The sequence below is a fragment of the Cavia porcellus genome, unplaced genomic scaffold (genome assembly GCF_034190915.1).
Source record: "Cavia porcellus strain 051 isolate PalLab524CR breed Dunkin Hartley unplaced genomic scaffold, mCavPor4.1 scaffold_4, whole genome shotgun sequence".
NCBI classification, from domain to species: Eukaryota; Metazoa; Chordata; class Mammalia; order Rodentia; family Caviidae; genus Cavia; species Cavia porcellus.
The window spans coordinates 8,267,736-8,289,601 of record NW_026947487.1 but is presented as its reverse complement, the minus strand read 5'-3'; the positions used below and the strand labels follow the sequence as shown (position 1 = coordinate 8,289,601).

Below are 21,866 nucleotides of genomic sequence, written 5' to 3'. Positions count from 1 at the left end.
GAAAATGCAGGAAATCTATCCGCAACACCAAAGACATAGATTATTTAGTCAAGAGCCTAAACCCCACAGCAATGCCTCCACGAGTCCAGCTGGAGGTCCAGAGCCCACAAGAAGGACTCACGCCAGTCTCTTTTATGGATCCATGCCGGGAAGACCCAAGGGTCAGCGGTGGAAGCAAGAAAGTCTGTGCCAGCAGGATGAAGGAGCTGTGCTAGTGGGATGAGGGTTCTACGCTGTAGCCAAGAAGTCACACTCACAACAAAGACCAGGGCTATCCTGAAAGGCACCACAGCCGTCCTCAGCAACACAGAGACCCTGAGCTCCTCCGACAAGCAGTCGGGTATGTGCCAGGAACCAGCGTGACAAGTTCATCCTGAAGACCAAGCAGCACATGTCTTCCCACTCCAGAGTCAGGAAGCGGAATGCTCGATGTGAAGACCAAAGCTGCTTCAGGAGAACCAACAGCTCAGACCGCAACTTGTAGGAGAACCCACAATGCCTCCTTAACGCCTCAACCCTCAGCATCTCCCTTCTTTTCCTCCCATTTATCCTGGCAACTTTCCTCAGGTGGAACATCTTCGCTCAATGCAATGCTGATATAATCCAGCTGGTGTTAAGTTGACCACCAGTTCTTAATCCATAACACATAGTATAATTGAATATATCAGTACATAACAGTATTAATAAAAACACAACTTTGAATATAGTAAAACTTCAAAAGCAGGCAGTTATCAAACCAGAATGTATATCATAGAGTCTTGTCATCTTCAGTGTAGTTGCCTATACTCTCAGACTTTATACTATCAAGCATATCAGTTTTGAATAAAATCTTTCGATACCAGACAGCAACCAAACAAACCAGATTTAACTAAGATCATTCATGATAAGACAGTATAAGTCATACAAGGCTCCAGATTAAGATAATAGGAAATTAAAGATGATTACTGTGCTATATCCTGATGTTTTTGGGATAGCTGTCTGTGCCCTCAAATCTAATGCAGGTAGACAAACTGGGACAGAATAAATCTATCAAAAAAATAAAATCTATCTAAGCAGAGTGGTGCAAGTAATGTGGGTTTTAAATCTTGGTATACTATTAACAATATCTTCTGCCATCTTTTTTAAGACTCTTCCTTTTCACTTCCCCAGGATACGCTGCATTTTTGGGTCTGAACAAGACCCTTGGTTTTAAATTGGTGGAGGGGCTGCTATTTACTTAAGTGGTTCTGAACCTTCTCTCTCCTGGACTTGATCTCTATAATTGTATTCTTTTACTTATTAAAGCCTGTCTTTCCAACCAATCCACAAATACTGGTCTAGTTGCCTCTATTACTCTTTGGTTGTCTGTCACATAGAGCATTATTTTCTCATATTTTTCAGTCCATGTACTCTTTTTCATGCTAATTATATTTCCTATAAATAGCATCTTGGTGGACCCTGCCTCTTGATCTACTCCATGTGTGGTTCTTGTTCTTTTTTTGCCATTAGTTCTCTGCTTATCTTCTGCATTCTGTTTTCTGCTCCATTAATTGAGACCTTTCTGCCACTGTTCCTGGAATCCTGGTACTTTTCTCTCTCTTTAGAATGCCCTAAAGTATTCTCTGTAGAGTTGGATTGATGGTTGTGAATTTCTAAAGTTCCTCTTTGTCTTGGAAACATCTTGTTTCTCCATTAATTTCTAGAGACAGTTTTTCAGGGTATATCAGTCTGGGTTGGAGGTTATTTTCTTTCAGGGCTTGGAATATTTTGCTTCAGGCTCTTCTTGACCTGATGGTTTGTGTCAAAATGTCTGCCGTTATTCTGATGGGCCTTCCTTTATAGGTGATCTGTTTCTTTTCTCTAACAGCAAATACTCTGTTCTTATATTGCATTTCTGGGATCTTGATTATTATATGCCTGGGTGTGGCTCTGTTTTGGTTGTAGGTGGCTGGAGTTCTGTATGCCACATACATCAGAATATCATTTCCTTTTCCTATGTTTGGGAAGTTTTCCTTAATTATTTCTGTGAATAGCCTTTGTAGTTCCTTTGTTTGTACCCCTGCTTCTTCATTCACATTCTTTATTCTCAAGTTACAGATCCTCTTGTCATCTTCTAGCCTTTGTATTGTTACTGTTTGTTTCCTTGTTATTTTAAAAAAAAGTTTTTCCTTTCATAATCCCACACTACAAAAATGCCCTCCAGTTTGGATAATCTGTCCTTAGTTTCTTTGAAGCAGATTTGCCATTTTTCCATAGAATTTTTAATTTCCTGGTAATCTCTTTGAATCTGCTTCATGTATTCTATATTTTGTTTATATTCATTAAATGATTCTCTCCTTTGAGTTCCTCCCTTCCATCTGTGATTGCTCGAGGAGTGCTTAGAATCTCTTTTATTAATCTTCTTATATCTTGCTTTACTTGGCTAAATATTTCACTTTTGAACTCGTCTATGAGGTCCTGAATATATATCATTATGTCCACTGGTGCTGTGTCTGATATTGCATGTTTGCTGTTCTCATTCTACTTTGTATTTACCTGTCCTGGGAATGTTCTCAGGGTTGGGAACTGGGGACTTTTGTTGTTGTTTCCTCTTCCCATCTTTTTTGTTTCTTGAGGAGGCCTCAGTTTCTTTGTTGGTTACAGTTCTTCTGAAGCATGCTGGCTAGTTGACCCTTCCCACTGCAGTGTGCTAGTGAGTTGCAGACAGCGCTGCGTATGCTGTCTCCTCCCCTCCAGATCAGTCAAGTTGCTGAGGCCTACACTGTATTACTATGCACTGCATCCCCTCCGGGCCAACCAAACTTCCGAGGCTTCACTGCGTCATTGTGCGCCGCTGTCATAGGGAACTGATTTTGGATAACCTGTTGGGTCTCAGCCAGGTTGCGTGACCCAGGCCTAGCTCACTCCACTAATCCCCTTTGGGAAGGGAACAACTGACTGAAGTCACTGCTGCCCCTTGTACTTGCCAGTCCTGCCCAGACCCAGAATGTCATCTGCCAGAGTCCCCCTTTCTGTGGAATGGCTCTACTGCCGTCACTCACCACAGGTCAATGCAGGCTCCCCGCCAGTTCAGCTCTCTGTTCGGCTGGCCGACCCCTGACCTCAGTGTGACTGCACCTCCAGTGAGTCGAAGCAGAGGGACCTTGCACGGCTCGGCAAGTCACCCACTGCAGCGGGAGCACTGACCCTTAAGCTGTTCAAGTAGGAGCACTGGGACTATATGTTTGATTGGTTCTTTTCACCTTAGTTTCTTCTTGGGACGAGAGAATTCCTCTCCCTCTGTTTGGGGCTCCCCACGCTGTGTTATGTTGAATTCTAAGTTGACTATCTCAGGGAGCCTCTGTAGCCAGCTGTTACCTATCCATCATCTTTAATCTGCTCCTTCCCTCTTGTCTTTTTGAGACAAGGTTTCACTGTGCATTTCAGGCTGGTCTTGAACTCACTTTGTAGGCGAGGCATGGCTTCAGGCTCACAATGATCCTCCTGCCTCAGCCTGCTGAGTTCAGGGATTAGAGGTATGTGATACTACACCTGGTCAGCAGATGCCTCTTACACAAGTTTTGTAAGGTTACCTCTAAGTACAGGTGATCTGAATTGTGAAACCTATACCACTACACAGGTGGGTTTAGTTTTTGGTGGTCTGTACCCTGCTTTCTTGGCTATACCTTTGAATGGTGCCCTAACGGCCAGGTATCAATCAGCCCTGCTACCAGAGAAAGGAAACATACACGACTCTTTAGAAAGATGTTATTTCCCCTTTTACTTAAGATCATATTTGCAGCATACCTTGCCTACAGACAGTATAAAGTACTTAGAAATCTCTTCTGTTACCTGAGCTGGGCCTGGAAATTTACCGTTCTAACCAGCTACATATGCAAAAATAAAAGAGTAGGAGAAAAAAGTATAGTATGGATGTATTTTTAACAAATATTTTTGAGATAGGGTCTTGCTGTATAAACCATGGTTGCCTCAAAACTTGAAATCCTCCTGCTTCATTGTCCTGATTGTTAGGATTACAGGTATATGGTAAAATGCCCAGCTTCTATTTTAAGTCTGTGCAAAATCAAATATTTGATTAAATTAAAATTACTTTTACATAGATGTGGGTTTTTGTTGAAGATGAGTAAAACAGGTATTTAGGATAATACCTTTCTTTTTTCTTTTTGTCTTTTTTGGTACGAGGATTGAACTCACAACCACGCACTTGCAAGGCAGGCACTTATGCTGCTGAGCTAAATCCCCAGTCCCTTTTTTTTTTTTTTTTTTTTTTTTTTTTTTTACCTCAACGTGTGAGAATGGATCTTTTTGTCTTTTTGACAGGGTCTTGCCGTGTAGTGCAGGCTGGCCTTGAGCTCACTTTGTAGCCTAGACTGATCTGGACTCTGAATGGTCCTCCTGCCTCAGCCTTCCCCAGTGCTGCGATTACAGGCATACATCACCACCCCCAGCTCTAGGATAATATCTTTAAAGATTTCTCTGCCAAAGAAATTGTCCTCAAAGAGTACATTTTGAGATGTTAAGATTTTAACTTGTAGATGCTTCTTGAAGTGCCGTTAGTCATTTGAATCAATTTGAATTTGCAGCAGAATGCTGCACAGATTTTTAAGGTATTGCTGATAAAGTGTATCAATATTTTCATATAAGATGATAATTGTCCTCAGTGGCACTATTTTAGTGTGTGTATGGGTGGATATACTATTAACTTCTTTTGAGGGGGTTGAGGGGGTTGTCATGCTGGGAATCAAACTCAAGGCCTCATGTTTTCTAGGCATGTGTTTTACGTGAGCTACAGCCCCAACCTCAACCCCAACTTTTTATTTTTTTTTTTATTTTTTATTTTTTTCTTTTTTTTTGCTCTGGTTCTTACTTTGAAATCCCCAACTTTTTAAAAACACACTTACATGCATATAACACACAATTTATTTATTTATTTATTTATTTATTTTGAGACAGGATCTCACTGTGTAGTTGAGGTGAGGTGGCTTTGAATTCACTAAATGGCCCAGGCTGACCTTAGACTTGTAGCAGTCCTCTTGCTTTAGCGTCCCGGGTGCTGGGATATATAAGCCACCACACTTGGCTCATATTTAAGTACCTAGAGTTGACATCTGGATGTGACGCTCACAGCCATTTTTTTTACATGTAAGAAAAAACGTAGAATGATAGAATGCTGAAATACAAGTTTTAGTCAGTGATTTCCAGCCATACCATAATTATAGACATTAATGTTATAGTTTTCTGCATGTAATTAATGGCTGTTCTAATTTTGGAGTATAAAGTTCACAGATGTGATAGATTGTTGTATATGGAAGAGTCACTACTATTGAAAAAACTGATGGATTACAAACTAAGCTGCTGAATTTGTTGACACCCAGTGGTATAAAAATACTGATGGAAATCCAGGCATGGGACACTCCTATAGTTGTCCGAGTACCTGGGAGTCTGAGAGTGGAGCATCACTGCAAGTTCGAGGCCAGCCTGGCTTCTGTAGTGATTTCAAGGCCAGCTTGGATTAGACAGCAAGACCTGTCTCACACCAGAAAAAAACAAACTCTTAAACAGCGGAATTTATTCAGCCTTTTGCAGTGGTACTCCACTACTATACTTACAAGAAGGAAATAATAAGTAATCAAAAAATAGTTTATTTTGGAGTATGTATATGGGAGGGTTGTGGACACCAATTCCAAGTGTAGAGTATAGGAACATGGGTTGTGTTCTGTACCCCCTGTCCCCAGTATGCCTTGATTTGAGTTTTTATCAAGTCTTTCTGGCCTTTGCCGCTGTGGCCCATTGATCTGTCCATCTGTCTGTTACAGTGCATATTGGGTACTTCCAGAAGTATGAATTCAGTGATGCAAGGACAGGCGGGCAGCAGCAGCAAAGGTAGGACAGAGTCACTTGGAAGATAAGTCTTGAAGGACATTAGACATCACACTCCCATGGGCATCTGTGGGTAGCATGCGTCTTGTTATTTTTATTTATTTATTTTTTGGTCTTTTTTGTTTTTATTGGTACCAGGGATCGAACTCACGACTGCCTGCTTGCAAGGCAGGCGCTTATGCCACTGACCTAAATCCCCAGCCCCGCGTCTTGTTACTTTAAGGCACACTTCATTCTGTGCATCTTCACAGGAGACCTGTTCTTTTTTGGGGGACTGGGGATTGAACTCATGACCCTGCACTTGCCAACTTGCTGCTTGTGCCACTGAGCTAAACCCCTGGCCCTAGGAGACGTGTTCTGACATGCATGTTTGACAGACTGAGAAATGATGCTGGAGGCCTAACCCCGGCCTCATGCATGCTAGGCAAGAACTCTACCACTGAACTGTTCCTCCAGCCTTATTTTTTTTAGAACAGAAGCTTACTTGGCAACCAAGCTAATTGCTATTTGCTCCACTGTCTTTGTTTAGAATTTTGAATTTTAGAAGAAACAATTAAATGGTATACATAAATGATACTGGTTTGATTTGTAGACCTAGCTTTTGGGAAACTGTGGTGACAAGGATCTCATTTTATACATTGAGGGAAGAGAAACAAAAAGATAAATTCAAGCTTGGTGGCACATATCTGTAATTCTAGCACTTGGGAGGTTAAGGCAGGAGGATTGCCATAAGTTCAAGGCTAGCCTGGGCTAATACACAAGTTCAAAGCCAGTCTGTACTGGGTAGTGAGACCTAGTTGAAAAAAAAAAAGCTAAATTGACCTGTTCATGTATGCATATTTATACAATATTTGTTTGTCTGCCTGCCTGCCTGTCCCTTCAGCTTTCCTTCCCTCCTCTCCCTTTCCTTCCTTCTGTTCATCCTTTCATCCTTCCTTCCTCCCGTCCTTCGTGGGCGGTACTGAGGATTGAATCTGGAGCCTGTCCATAGAGCTGCATTCCCAGTTTTTAGTTTTTATTTTGAGGCAGTTTTCCTAAGTAGTGAGCTGCCGAGGCTGCCTGTGCTTCAGCCTTCCAAAGTACTGGAATTACAGGTGTGTGGCACCATGCCTGACCATATTTCTGATTCTGGAATATTTTGATGAAAATAATCTAAATTTTCCAGCTAGCCCTCTCCCTGCCTGAATGGGAGATTGAATTTAGGACCTCATGCATACGAGACAAGTGCTGTGCCATTGAGCTACATCCCTAACCCTTTGTTATTTTTAATTATATTTTGACACAGGATATTGGTGATTTGTTCTGGCCAGTCTTGAACTTGTGATCCTCCTGCCTCAGCCTCCTGAGTAGCTGGGTTACAGGCATGTGCCACCATGTCTAGCTTCTAGGTTATCCTTTACCATAAAGAAATTTTAAAGATTTGTGTTTAAACAGTTGAACTATTTACTTAAATATTTGTATGCGTTTACTTGCTGTGTGATAACATATACAGTGGCAGTTCTTGGTGCTTTTTTTCTTTTTTTTTTAAGTACTTACTAGAATAGGAGGGCAGTAGCATTTTTATATTGAATTCTAAAAGTTAAACTACAAATAAATTTTAACAACTTCAATTGGGGCTGGGAATGTACAAAGCTCAGTGTAGAACAATTACCTAGCATGTGGAGGGCCTTTGGTTTGGTCTCCTTATTGCAAAACAAAAAAAGCAAAGATAATGTTACATTATACATCACAAATATTTGGGCAGACACTGTGCTACGGGGCTGTATCCTTGGCCCCCAGTACAAATACTCAGAAAGAAAGATACAGAAGGTTTATATTATAAGGTTAAGTGTTCAGTTGCTTGTATCATGCTAATGTTGACTGAAGTGAGGGACTAGAAAGAGGTGAGCAATGCAGCTATTGGTATCTCCCCCCCCCCCCCCCGCACTGTTACACTTCTGAAAAGAGTGTGCTGCAGGGTTTTATTGTTTCTCAAGACTTTGTCAAGGCAGGTAAAAGTTTGGTTTGTTCTGCAGTGAAGACTGCTAGAATTTTGAGATGGCTAACAATCTAACCTCTTGGGTGTCTGCCACTTATACTTTGGCTCAGAAAGTGCCATCTGACTGCTGTGAAAGCTCTGTGCTGTGTACAATATCGAGGAACTCTATTGTGCTATATCTCCAGTGTGGACACATTTTGAAGTTTCACAGTATACAAGTATTTTGAATCAAGTGTTTCAGTGGGATGATGGAAAGAGTCTTAGTAAGAATTAACTAGATCTAAGTAATTACTGAATCATTTGGTTTTAAAATAGTACTTTCTTATATCAATGAACTTTATAGCTGAAAATACTCATTTATTTATTTACTTTTGAAGCAGTCTCACTTTGCAGTTTAGGCTGGCCTTGAGCTCACTTTATAGCCCACACTGGTCTTAGTTGTTGGGATTATAGGCATGTGCCACCATGCCTGGCACTACAGCTGAATATTTTTTTAGATGAAAATTGAGTCATATTTGTGCTTATTCCCACTTTGTGCTCTAATTGTACTTGAATTCTATACATGGCTGGATTTTTACTCCAAGAGTTTACTGTGAATTAACAGGCGTACAGTATTTTCTCATATATCCACATCAGTTTGTTTTCTCTGCTTTTTGTTGGTCATTGAGTTCATTTATCATATAACTTCTTTATTTTCCTTCTCCTCCTCTCCTTTTTTTTTTTTTTTTTTTTTTTTTTTTTTTTTTCTTTTTGGCGGTGGGGAGACAGGACAGAATCTTTAGATGTAGCCTAGGAAAATCCTCATATTTTAGTCTGAAAAATATTAGCTTGTTGTTTACGTTTCTCTGACACTTTGTCATTTCCTTTACACATTTTCTTAGTGAGTCTTATAGTATCATGGGTATTATATTTTTAAAAGATTCTCCAGTCTGTGGATAAAGGTGGGGTTTTTTGCTGCAGTGGAATACTACTCTGCCCTAAAGAAGGATAAACTTGAGACAGTTCTTGTCTTGAGACATACTCTTAAATAATTAAGAATTATTTAAATTCTTAAATAACTACTGTGATTTTGTAATCTCATGTTTGTCATTGCACAAACTTTTATGTGTTGGCTAACACACATATAGTATGAATAAGAAGTAGTGAATTGCTAATCAAAATTCTACTTTTTTGTTGTTTTTTAGACAGCGTTTTACTATGTAGTGCGGGCTGGTCTTGAACTCATAATAGTGGTCTTCCTGCCTCTGCTTCTCTAGTCCTGTACACCACTGGCCCCAGGAATCTACATCTATCAGTAGAAGTTTCTATTGCTACAATGTGAAGTTTCTATTGCTACTATGAGAAAATACTTGGTCAGCTATTGTTAAAGTCCATAGTAGTGTGAGGTTGTCTGTGTTTGTTCTGTATTGGTCTTATGATGCCAGAACAGTTTGGAATCGGAATTACCTGGTTCTTGGGCTTACTTTTAGTTCTTAACCTTTATTTTTAGGAACCCTCCCCACCTTCCTGGCAAAGAATAGCCAATTAGGAGACCATAACCTAGAAACTCTTGTTGGATAGGACCTCATGTAATGTTGTAAGTTCAAAAATAAGGTTATGTTTGTTGGAGATGACTTGGCTTTGATGCTAAAGCATAGAAATGATATTTAAAATCTGATGTAAAAATTTATCTTACATTGTGTTTGTTTATGTAAATTTATCCTGTCCTCCCCACCCCCTTCCTGCCATTCGCAGTTAAATTTTCACAGAAAAATGATTGTGTATTGATGGGATCCATCCTGCCACTTACAGAAACTAAATAATGGCTAAATTAATGACATTTTCTAGAGGCAAAGTTTTTGTGACATTCCAAATTTGTGATGATGTGGAAGTAACTTCCTTGATAAGATACTTGTGCAAGCCTAGCATGGTGGTGCACACCTGTAATTCCCACACGCTGGGAGGCTGAAGCAGGAGGATGGCGACTTAGCAGCTTCGTGAGACCCTGTCTCAAAATGTACTGTGAAAAAAGGGCTGAAGATGTAGCTCAATAGGTTCAGTTCCCCAGTATGAAAACGAAAAATGTAAAGGACAGTTGAAGAATTGTAAGTCTACAGTGAGTTGTTGGATAGGTATATGTATTCACAAGTGTGTTGGTACATCAGGATTAGGTTTATAGTTCAAGTGTTTACTTCAGCAAATTTTCATATTGCCGTGGACCTGCCAGGGGATTTCATGTAGCTGATGACGCTTGGAGACTGTGATTCTTATTGGTGGTGGGGAATGAGCCCACATCTTGCTCACTGAGATACATCTCTAGCCTTTAAGTATTTAATTTTGGTAGTACTGGCATGGAATTAAGGACTTTATGCATGCCATGCAAGCACTCTGTTACTGAGTATCTTCAAGGAGTTTAAACTTTTTTTTTTTTTAAGGCAGGTCTTAACTGTGTAGCTGAGGACCTTGTCCAATTTTTGGTGGTGATCTTGCCTCAGCCTGGAGAGTGCTGAGGAGCCTCCATGCCTGGCTTGTTTTTGGCAGAGTCTGGGACTTTTGGTCTTCTCAAACTCCCAGGTTCTGGGATTACAGGTGTGTGCCTCTTGTCTAGTTTAGTTATGTTTTAAATCATCTCTAAGTGTAGGAAATGAAAGTGCTCTGAGATGATCCCAAGAACGCTGTTCTCAACCTTTGCCTTTCTTCCTAGGGTAGAATAGATGCATGTATTCAAAACTGGGAGCTTTTGGTAATTAGGATGGTTCAGTTGTAAATTCTTTTAAAACGCTTTGTTAACTTTAAGCCGTCCAGGCAGCCTGGGAGTTTTCTCTTTTAGTTCTCCAGAGTGGCTTTTCTACACTGCCAGGCTGGGAAGTCTGCTTCACGGAGCAGTGTTTTCAGCTTCCTGAGTTACCAAGAGGGGTTAGTGGTAAAGGCTGTGCAGCCAAATTCTTACTTCATTGTGTATCTCTACCGATGTTTTGAATCACTAGAGGCATTTGTAGCAGTGGTGACCTCCTGATTTTGGCTTTCTAATTCTTGGATCACAGTTATCTGCCCTGTATTGTTGAATTTAGTGATTCCATTGGTAGCTTTAGTTCTGTGGTGTTCTTGTAATTACTCCTGAACACACACAGCTTTATAGCCCTTTCAGCCTTTCCAGTCATAAAGTGAGTCATGCTTTCTGTTAACCTCTGTTTTCTGAAAGTATCTAGTGTTTTCTAGTCTATCCACTGAGTCCGATTGACAAAACTCAAGAGCATCTTTTGGTGACAAGATACTACTCCCTTTTTAGATGGTACTGTGTGAATTCAAATATATCCCGAATTCAAGTTGGGTATGGTGGCACACACCTATAATCTTCCCACTTTTAGGCAGAGGCAGGAGGATTGCTGAATGTTTGAGGCCAGCCTGTGCTATATAGCGAGTTCAAGACCAGCCTGAATTACATAATAAGACCCTGTCTGTCTCAATCCTTCCCCCCAACAAAACAAAACTACCCAGATATATTCAGAATCTCTTCTGTAGTATGTCTCTGATTAAGCATCAATTATATAGTCTTTTATTGACCATTTATATAAAATTCTCTGTATTTATATGTACCTTTAAAGGGAAGAAAAGTTACACCTCAGTTACATGTAATTTCATAGAAGGAAATCAAGTCAAATCTGAAAAATACTAAGAAATGAAACTTTTCACAGTTGCTTTAACTGTCATAATGGTGTATACCTCTGTAGCTCCTCAAACTTTATAATGTGCACAAATCACGCCAGGAGTTGGGGTTCAAAAATGAAGTCAGTAGGCGTGGGCTGGGACCTAGGATTCTGCATTTATGACAAACTCTCAGGTGGCTGCAGTTTTGTGGGGCAGAGTCTTCAGTAGCAAGGCTATTCAACTATGCATTGTTTGTGGCTAATTATTATAAAAGTAATATTTTACCTGTTTATGGAGAAGTTAGAAGACCCTACCTCTGTATACAGTGTCCTCCATCCAGTCCTTAGGGATGATAACTGTCAAGAACAGTGTTAATGTATATTCTCAACTTTCCCCCTGTATGTTAAAATATATCATAGGCAGTTACTTTCTTTACAGAAAAAGAGAATACTGTGTACTGCTCAGTAGCATGCTTTTCTTCACTCAGTGATATATAGTCCTAACTCATTATGAACTTTGTGTACAAAGTGAAGTATAGTTAAGTAGGTCTTTTAATATGAATCTCTTGATTATTGTAATACTTTTATTGAAAAGGCTGCTTTCCCCCATTGGACTGTTTTTATCACCTTCATATCACCTTCCACAAATAGGTGTATTTTCATTTTTTAATAGCTATACCATCAAGTATGAACAGTATAATTTATAGGCAATTTTTAAAAATTTGGAAATGGAAAATGTTTTTCCAAGTAATGTGACTGAAAATTCTTACCCTTACATTTGTGTATTTGTGTAATTTTGGTGGTAGGTTCTCAGAAGTGAAATTTCTACCTCTTATTTGCACTTGATATTTTGATCCCTTTTGCCAAACTGTCCTCACAAAGGCTTTTACCAAAGTTGCCATTGCTAGCAGTATTTCCACCTTTGGCAGTGATCATTCAGTCTCATCTTCTCCCACCCTTGATCACGGCCTGTGAATGAATCAATAAATACTCATCCCTGTCATTTTTCTTGTGTCATATAAATGAAACCGTAGTAGCTCAATTTTTGGAAGGAGGGTCTTTTTGAGACAAGGCCTCATTTGCAAGGCCAGCTCAGGTTGACTTTGAGCTCACTTTGTAGCCCAGGCTGGTCTTGAATTCGTAATGATCCTTCTGCCTCAGCCTCCCAAGTGCTGTGATTACAGGCGTGTGCCACCTCTCCAAGCAGTAACTCAATTTTAATTGAGTTTTTGTTTTCTTACTAGAATTTAAGAGATTTTTAAAATATATATTCTCAATATAAACTCTTTGCAGATATTTTCTCCTACTTTTTTTTGTCTACCTTTCCATTCTCTTTACAGTGTCCTTTTATGTTTGATGAATTCCAGTTTATTAGTTTTTTCTTCTTTTGATGTGATGTCCGTTCATCTAATGCAAAGTCACAAAGATTTTCTCCCAGAAGTTTTATAGTTTGACTTATACATAGTCTTGATCAGTTATGAACTTTGTGTAGAAAGTGAAGTAAGGTTAAAGTAGGCCTTTTAATATGAATCTCTTGATTATTGTAGTACTTTTATTGAAAAGGCTGTTTTCCTCTCATTGAACTGTTTTTATCACCTTCATAAAAAGTAATTCGATGTGTATGTAGATTTGTTTCTGACCCCCATTCTGTTCAATTGGTTTTATGTATCCGTCATTTTGCCAATGCCATAGTTTTGTAGTAGCCAGATGGTTATTTTTTCAAAATTTGTCTATTATAGTTCCTTTGCTACTTCATGTAAATTTTAGAGTCATTTTGATAGTCATCAAAAAATTCTACTGGGATTTTGATGGGTAATGGATGGGAAGAATAAGTGTTGTATCTCAGTGTACAAATCTGGTGGATCTATTATTTGTTTATTTTATCAGAATATGGCAGTTTTGGGTATACAAATCCTTCACATACTTTTTGTTAGATTTGTATTTTATTTGCTTTGAGTCAGGATCTCACTATTTAGTTGAGGCTGGCCTTAAACTCACTCTGTAGTCCAGATCAGACGTGAACACATGATGATTCTCCTGCCTGTCAGCCTCCTGAGTGCCAGGGTTCTGGGGATTACTATCTATGCCTGGTGACGTGTAGTTTTTTTTACTTCCAAGAATGTTCTCAAGAACTTAACAAAAGAAATGCAGTCTGTAATGTTTATCCGTGTGTTTACCATTCCTGCTGTTCTTCTGTCTTGTCTGTAGTTCCCTCTAGTATCATTTGTTTCACCTTTAAGAACTTCTTTTAGCTTTTTTTTTTTTTTAATGCATGTCTGCTGGCTTTGAGTTTTCTTCTTTTGTTTGAGGAAGTCTTTATTCTTGAGTTACACTTTCACAGTTTGTAGAGCTTTGGCTGACACTTAAAGGGATCTGGGAGACTTTAGTATTACTGTTTTGGTGATACTGGGAATTAGACCCAGGAGCTTGCGTATGCTAGGTCAGGCCTCTACTATATCCCCACTCCTGATTTTGTTTGTTTTCAGGATAGGTCTCATTTTGATGCCCAGGCTGGCTTAAGACTTGCAATCCTCCTGCCTTCCCTCCAGCAGCTGAGATTATAGACATGTACCTTAGTGCCCAGCTGTTCATTTTTTTAAAAAACTTTTTTTCTTGTGTCAGGCAGTGTTACATGGCTGAAATCCCAGCGCTTAGCAGGCTGAGGCAAGAGGATCATCACAAGTTTGCGGCCAGCCTGGGCTACATAGTGAGGTCAAGACAAGACTGAATTACATAGCATCACCCTGTCTTAAAAACCCAGGAATCTATCTTAAAAAGAAACAAAGGAATGAATTAGATGGAAACAGTGAGTGAGGGTGGCTGCCCATATAACTTATGAGGCCCATACTCAAGTCAACTGGGCCAGTTGCTGTTCCTCTATAGGACCCTAGGTGGAGCCACAAGCCTAGTCACAGAGATTAGAAAAAATGGTAAGACTTTATCCAGTACATTCTTACTGGTCTAGACAGAGAGGGCAGCCAGTAAGTCCATCAATTTTCAGCCCCTGACCTCAGGACAAGGTTGAGAGAACTCAAAGGTGGTTCTTTTTTTTTTTTTTAATCGGTACCAGGAATCGAACTCACGACTGCCTGCTTGCAAGGCAGGTGCTTGTGCCGCTGAGCTAAATCCCCAGTCCCTCAAAGATGGTTCTTAACTCTGGTGTCCGAACTCATGACTGCTGCCTTCTGAGGCTGCCATAGCTGAGAACTTAAATTAAGAATCCTTTAGTAAATCCACACTTCAGATTCTCTGGCCAAGAAAGTTATCCAGATATGAGTCTGAACATCCTGGGTGTTGTTTTTGGTGCAGCAGTTGGCAAAACATTATCCAAATCTGTGACCCCTCTCCCCCAAACCCTACCTCACTGTGGGCTTCAAGAACCCTTGGAAGATGGATTGTCCCAATTCTAAAATGAGAGTGGGGCCATCCACTTCAGTGCCCTGCCCTGCTGACCAAATGGGACTTGTTCTGCTAGCTGAGGACTGTCAGGGCCCATGGCTCTTGCATCCTCAGCCCATCACCTCACAAAAGTCCAGAATAACTTGTGTTTGAGTGTAAGTCTTGTCTCCTTTCTCCTCACATCCTCTTCTGCTTGGCTTACATTCATTTTGTCAGCATTCTTGGGACCTACAGTTAGATCTTTCAGTGTTGGTAGTGGGAGTTGACAGCCAGCCTTTGTGTCCTCACATGACAGCACCCTTCAGTTGCCCTCTTGTTCACTGCTAGTGGTTCTCCAGGGCCCCCTTCCCCACCTGGGACGGGCCTTCCTTTACATACTCCAGGAAGCAGCAGTTTTTCAGGATCCTCCTTCTGTCTCTGCACATTCTACCCTTCTCCTTCCTCCTCTGATTCCTTGCTTCCACTCTAGTTCCCAAGACCTATTACTTCACTTGATCACTTTTTTTTTTTTTTTTTTTTTTTTTTTTGGTGGTGGTGGTGGTGGTCATGGTGCTGGGGATCAAACCTGAGGACTTCAGATATGCTAGGAAAGTAGTATACTACTGAGCTTCATTCCTAACTCTCTAGAGACCTTTTCTGTATATGTGCTTTAGAAGCAAGCACATCTAGAGATACTTTTTGATGTGGTAACGTTAATCGTGAAATATAAATGAACGAAACAGATCTAGATTTGAGTTCCACTTCCAACATTGTTATTCACACAAGTATCTTTGACTGAGTCAGGGTTTGCTAATCTTTTACGTCCTGTTGCCTTGTTAGTTAAACTTCTGTGTCCAAATAGTAAGCTCGTGAATTTTATGGGATTTGGGGATATTTGTGACAGCATTGAGTGATAGAGCAGTATATTCTGGATTTATTTCCTAGTATTAGCTTTTCCTTCTCTTCCTTTCTAAATGAAGTAGCAACCTAAGATGAGTAAAACTTCATGTTATTACACAGTACAGGTGCTTTGTCATTTTGGTGAAATATCTATAGATGTGTCTATAATTAAATGTGGTTTGAACTCATTGGAACTGTTTGTGACATAAAATCTTACAAATTTTATTGATTACGTTTAGTGGGCTGATGCACCAGTGTTAATTTTCTTTTGCCATCAGTTAAATCTTATTTCTGAAAAATTAATTATAGTTAGTGCTTGATTTATTTCAGTAATTTTTTGTTACTAGTTTGTCATTTGATACTTTTGGATTATTTGAATCCTATACACATTAGTATGACAAACTTTAAATAATTCTGATCTTACAAGGAAAATTTTGTGTATTTGAGGGAATAAAGAAATGTTCTAGGAAAGGAAATTGGGTGGATTATTATGGAAACTTAAATTCAACCTAGAAGCTCATTAAATGTCCGTGAAATCAAATTACCTTAAGACAACTGTTTTTGTTCTCCTTTAGAACCCAGCAACTATCACAAGAATACTCCTTAGCCACTTCAATTGGGATAAAGAGAAGCTAATGGAAAGGTAAGAAACTATATAATAAAGTTTGTTGAACTGAGAGTGTACAAAGCAAGTAAAGGATGTGTGAGAGAGTATGTATGTGTCTGAATAAAGCAATGTGCTAAGTAATAACTACTTTAAGTTTCTGTATTCTTTATTGTAGGTTTTGTGATGAACTTAGTGGTGGGGAATCAGGCTTAATGTTTCTCATTTGATTTCACAGGGGAAGTGGGTGCTGTGCTTCAGCTTCTTGGACACACATCCACTTGAATACCGAAAACTAAATTTAGGTTAAGAAGCAGTAGGTACAGTTTTAGAGCATACAAGTAAGATTGTTCATTAATTATTTAAAAAGATTTCTTGTTTTACCTGCCTTTAAATATATATTAGGTATATATATATATATATATATATATATATATATATATCAGTGAAAACAAAATTGAGAAGCTGCTCAGGGTTCTTGGGCACCAAACAAAGTGATTTGAGCCAGTTTCAGGGCTGGATTGTATTTTGTTTAGATAGTTCACATGTTTCTCCTTTTGAAAATCTTTCTAGTTCAGAAGGAGAAAGATGGTGGAGATTGTTAATATTTATGCTGTCCTTAATCATCTTTTCATTGTGTAACAACCTTATTCCACTAACAATCTTAATTATAATAAAAGATTAGTTTTTGGAACTCAGAACTCAGATTTATTTGTGAGAAATAAATGGCAAATACTGTATATTTGATGTTAAGGTTCAGAGATTGCTTTATAAAGCATATTAATGCCAAGAATATTAACCTATTCACATACGTTGTACCCTTCCTGTGATATAATGGACCAGTAACAGTAATAACCATAAACCATTGAGTATTCTGTATACGGTGGTATTTGATTTTATCCCTCTGATAGTTTTATGGGACTAGAAACTACTATCTCCATTTAATGGATAGGAAAATTAAAACTTATGGCAGGAGGGTCTCCACAAGTTCAAGCCAAACCTGGGCTACATAGTGAATTTCAAGTCAGTCTGAATTATGTAGCCAGTCACAGTCTCAAGCTAGGTATGGTGGTGCATGCCTGTAATCCCAGCACTTAGGAGTATGAATCTGAGGCTGAGGCAGGAGGCTGAGGCAGGAGGATCACTGTATCACTGAACTCACTATAAAGTGAGTTCAAGACCAGCCTGAACTGCATAATGAAACCCTGCCTCAAAAAGAACTCCCCCCCACAATCATTATGCAGTGCTGCTAATGAGCTCAGTAGTAGAACACTTGCTGAGTACCCACAGAGGCCTGCACCATACTGTCTCTTCTCCCCATCAGTGTGCAGCGTCGTTTTCTTTTTCCTCATTTTCACACTGTATTCTCTGTTATCTGATATTAGCACTGCCACACTTCTGTTTTCCTTGAGCACTTGATTTTATCCAAATATTTTCCATTTTAAAAATACTCAGTCTTCCTAGGTTATTTGGTTTTAGGTATGGCTTTTGTAGGCATATGTACAATAGTTGATAATTTAGAAAAGCTATTGATCCGTTGGTGGGAATGTAAATTAGTCAAACCACCATAGACATCAGAATGGAGACTTCTCAAAAAAACTGAAAACTAGAAATTCCATTTGACCCAGCTATTCCTCTTCTAGCCACACTTCCCAAAGAGTTAAAGATATCGTAGTACAGTGATACATGCATACCCATGTTTATATAGCAGCATAATTTGTAATAGTTATATCTTGAAAGAGGCCTGAATATCCATAAGCAGATGAATGAATTTTTTTAAAAAATGTATTGCCATACAATGAATACTAATCTGCCATAAAGAGAGATAAAGTTAGGGGCTGGGGATTTAGCTCAGTGGCATAAGTGCCTGCTTGGCAAGCGCAAGGTCATGAGTTTGATCCTTGGTATCACCAAAAAAAAAAAAAAAGAGAGAAAGTTGAGTCGTTTGTAGGAAAATGAATATATCTTGGGACTATAATGTTAAGTGAAATAAATCAAATATACAAGCTTAAATATTGCATGGTTTCTCTTACTTGAGAAACCCAAAGTATAAATAAAGAACAGAATAAAAGATATAAAGAAACAAGGGGATGGAACTTCACATAGAGGAGGAAGGGGAATTGGGGGAAAGAATAAGGATAAGTAAAAAGATAGAAAAAGTGTTCCACAATTATAAATGAGTGCTGTGTGCCAGTTTTCTCAAATTTGACAGCTTAAAAATAGAAATTTACTAAAATACTCCAAAGTAGAAAAAAAACTGTAGTATATATATATATATAAAAGAGGTTTTTTTTTTTGAGACAAGAACTCATGTGGTTACAGGCTGGCCTTGAATTCATTTATATAGTCTACTAGCCTTGAACTCATAGGAATCCTTCTGCTTCAGCCTCTCGAGTGCTCGGATTATAGCACCACTATATCAAAAGGTGCTAGATGATTTTGTGGGAAAGTTCAGTGTCATAAACCTCCGAGGATCTGCCAGTATGTATTGAAAATTATCTAAGTATGTAGAAAAAGATAGGGCATAATTATTGCATCTTAGCCATGTGTGGGCAACCTGGTCCCAAATTTGACAAAAGTAGCTTGAGAAAACCATTTTATTATAAACTTAGCTGTTAAATATGTAAGTGAAATAATTTGGTGAAATGAATGGTATGATACTGCTTCTCATAGGAATAGAAAAGATCATCACTGGAGGAAATTTTTCATTTGCACCATAAAAATGCCAGTTGTATACATAAAATTGTGCACTTAGGTTTGTTTTTTACTGTAAAATTGTTTGCTACATGGTAGCAACTAATACTCTACAGCAAAATTACATTTAACATTGAAATATTAGAAGCACACCCTGGTTAGATCAGACAAGGGTCACTGGAGCCCAGGAGTTCAAGGCCACCCTGGGTAACATGGCAAAATCCAGCAGAGATAAATGGCTAGCAATACCATTTGGATGTGTTGAATGTTGCAGTAAATAAAAATACGATAAATCAGTGGAGTGTTAGTCACTTCCTCATTACTGGGACAAAATACATATTACTGGCAACTTAAAGGAAAAGTTTATTTCAGCTCATGTTTTCAGAAGCTTTAGTGAATATCTGACCAGGAGGCAGAGGGAGGACTAGGACAAGAATATTCTCTTCTGTGTCACATCCCCAGTGACTTGCCTGTACCTCCCAAACACCATCTCCTAGCTGCACACTCAGCACCCCCATGATTCAATTAGACTTTTGGGGGAGGGGTAACCAGGGATTGAACTCACAACCTTGCTCTTACCAGGCAGGCACTTATGCTGCTGAGCTAAACCCTCAGTCCTTCAATTAGACTTTTAAGGGACATTTTAGATGTAAACCAGGACAAGTGGCATGAAAATGAGAAAGGAAGACATTATATGTAAATGATACAATTACCTGTCTAAAAAACCCTACAGAATAAGCCTGTAAACCTTTAAAACAAGTACCCAGGAGAATCCTGTGAACTGAAAAGAAAATAGCAAGTGCCTAGGCCCATCTTCACACCTTCGTCTCTCCGTTGGTATCACCAGAAAGTGAAAAGAATATGGAATATAAGTAGACAGTGTCAGTAACACTCTTTCCATTCTTCAAGGTTGGATAGGCTCAGTGCAACATGCCTATAATGTTGTCTACTTGGGAGACTGAGGCAGGAGAATGGTAAATTTGAATGGCAAAGCTCTGAAAATCCTGTCTCTGTCTTTCTGGCATTTCTCTTTATTTCTATATTACTTCTAATGCTGTACTTTAAAAATATAAAATCTTTAAGGCGGTCACCAAATTCATTTTTGTGCTGTGTCATCTTTACAGTATGTTTTCATTGACTCAGGACTCTTGTGGCCATCAGTATAGGCTGTTGAACTGCATAGCTGGGGGCAGTGTCTTTGGAGCTGTACTCTCACTTGCCCTATCCTGATTTGTTTTCCTTACTTTCCTAATTGTTCTTCAAAGCCTGTACTAAGATAGTATTAAGATAGCGCTTACCTCCCAAGCTGCTTAATCTCTTCCTCCATTGTATCTTACTGCATATACACTTTAATGTTTCATCCATTCTGTTGAGTCTCTTTGCACAGAAATTGTCTTGCATTCCTACACCTTACACAATTCCCAGTAACTAAACTGAATCATTCTAGGTTCTCTTTTCTACAGTAGAATTTTATTGAAATTGTGACACAAATGTGCGTCAGATTTTGACAAGATTGAGGAGCAGGACATCAAAAATGGAGCTCCTTTAGAGTTGATACCAAGTTTTAAAAAATCATGATTTCTTATAGGTCTACTTTGATACATTTGTAAACTTAAACCATTTTAGTTGGTATTGTATAAAGTGTTAGTGAGTTAACTGGTATGTTCAGGGTGAAGGGAAATAATTTACACATGTAATCAAAGATTTTAAATAGAAATATTTAGTCTTTCCTGCATTATGTTGCAAATAGCTTTATGGTTTCAATTATAAACCATTAATACTCATTTAATGAGCAGGTACTAAAGTCAGTGCTTGCATGTGATGATAACATGGAATTTTCTTGCCTGTGTTAGTAATAACACATCATTTTAAGGCTGTAAAAGTGAATCTAATTTTACAATAGTGGACTTTTTTCCAGGTTAACTTTTTGTTCATTTTGTTGGTGTTTCTTTGGGTTTTGGGGTTTTTTTTTTTTGTCTTTTTGAAACAGGATCTCACTATGTATATGTACTTCAGGCTGGCCTCAAACTCACAATGATCCTCCTGCCTCAGCTTCCTGAGTGTTGGGATTACAGTTATGCATCGCCACACCTGGCTTTATTTTTTTGTTTTTTTGAAACAGGGTCTTGCTTTGTGGTACAGCCTGCCTTGAATGGCCTTGAACTCACTGTGAGCATAGGCTGGCCTCGAACTCCTGGTAATTCTCTTTGTCAGCCTCCCTGGTGCTGGGATTACAGGCATGCGCCGCCATATCCAGCTTGTTTAATTTAGATATTATTGGGGGTAGTGATGGAAACAGTCACACATTCCATCACATTGTAGTACACTGGCGGTGAGGAGGTACACAGTACCACCATGTCATCATGTGGTTTCCCTACCTGCATTCTGTAGTACTGGAAGAACAAAGAAAAGTCCGGTTATGACTGCAGTGGGGAGACTTATTGATAGGGTGGCATCTCATTGTTTAAGAAGGGTGGGAGGGGATGTGAGAACCTGGGGCTTTCAGGTTCAGTAAGCAGAACTAAGTTGGGAGAATAATAATGAGAAGAATAGTTGACTAATAATGAGAGTTACTGGCTAGAGTACATGAAGAACAGAAGTGGAAATGGTTGAAAGTGTTTAATAGGAAGTATATTATAGAGGTCCTTGAATTCTAAGTAAATTGACTTAGATGTTTGTCCTGTGTACTGGGAAATCCTTGAAGGTTGTGGAACCTATTTTAGTAATCCTTTGCCCCTTTAACATTGTTGCTTACATGTGTATTTTCTAAAAGTGGAAAGAAGCAGGCCACTGTAGCCAAGGGGGAGTTAAAAAGACAGTTCTTGGA

At 39.0% G+C, this 21,866-nt stretch overlaps 1 protein-coding gene across 1 annotated transcript in view; it reads left to right on the top strand.

Annotated features, from left to right (window-relative positions):
• The window catches only part of Arih1 (ariadne RBR E3 ubiquitin protein ligase 1), an 80,871-nt gene that overhangs the window by 17,703 nt on the left and 41,302 nt on the right, over window positions 1–21,866 (top strand). Inside the window, exon 2 of the mRNA XM_003477646.5 lies at window positions 16,317–16,384. Coding sequence (XP_003477694.1) covers window positions 16,317–16,384 — 68 coding nt within the window. The remainder of the gene's footprint in view (window positions 1–16,316; window positions 16,385–21,866) is intronic.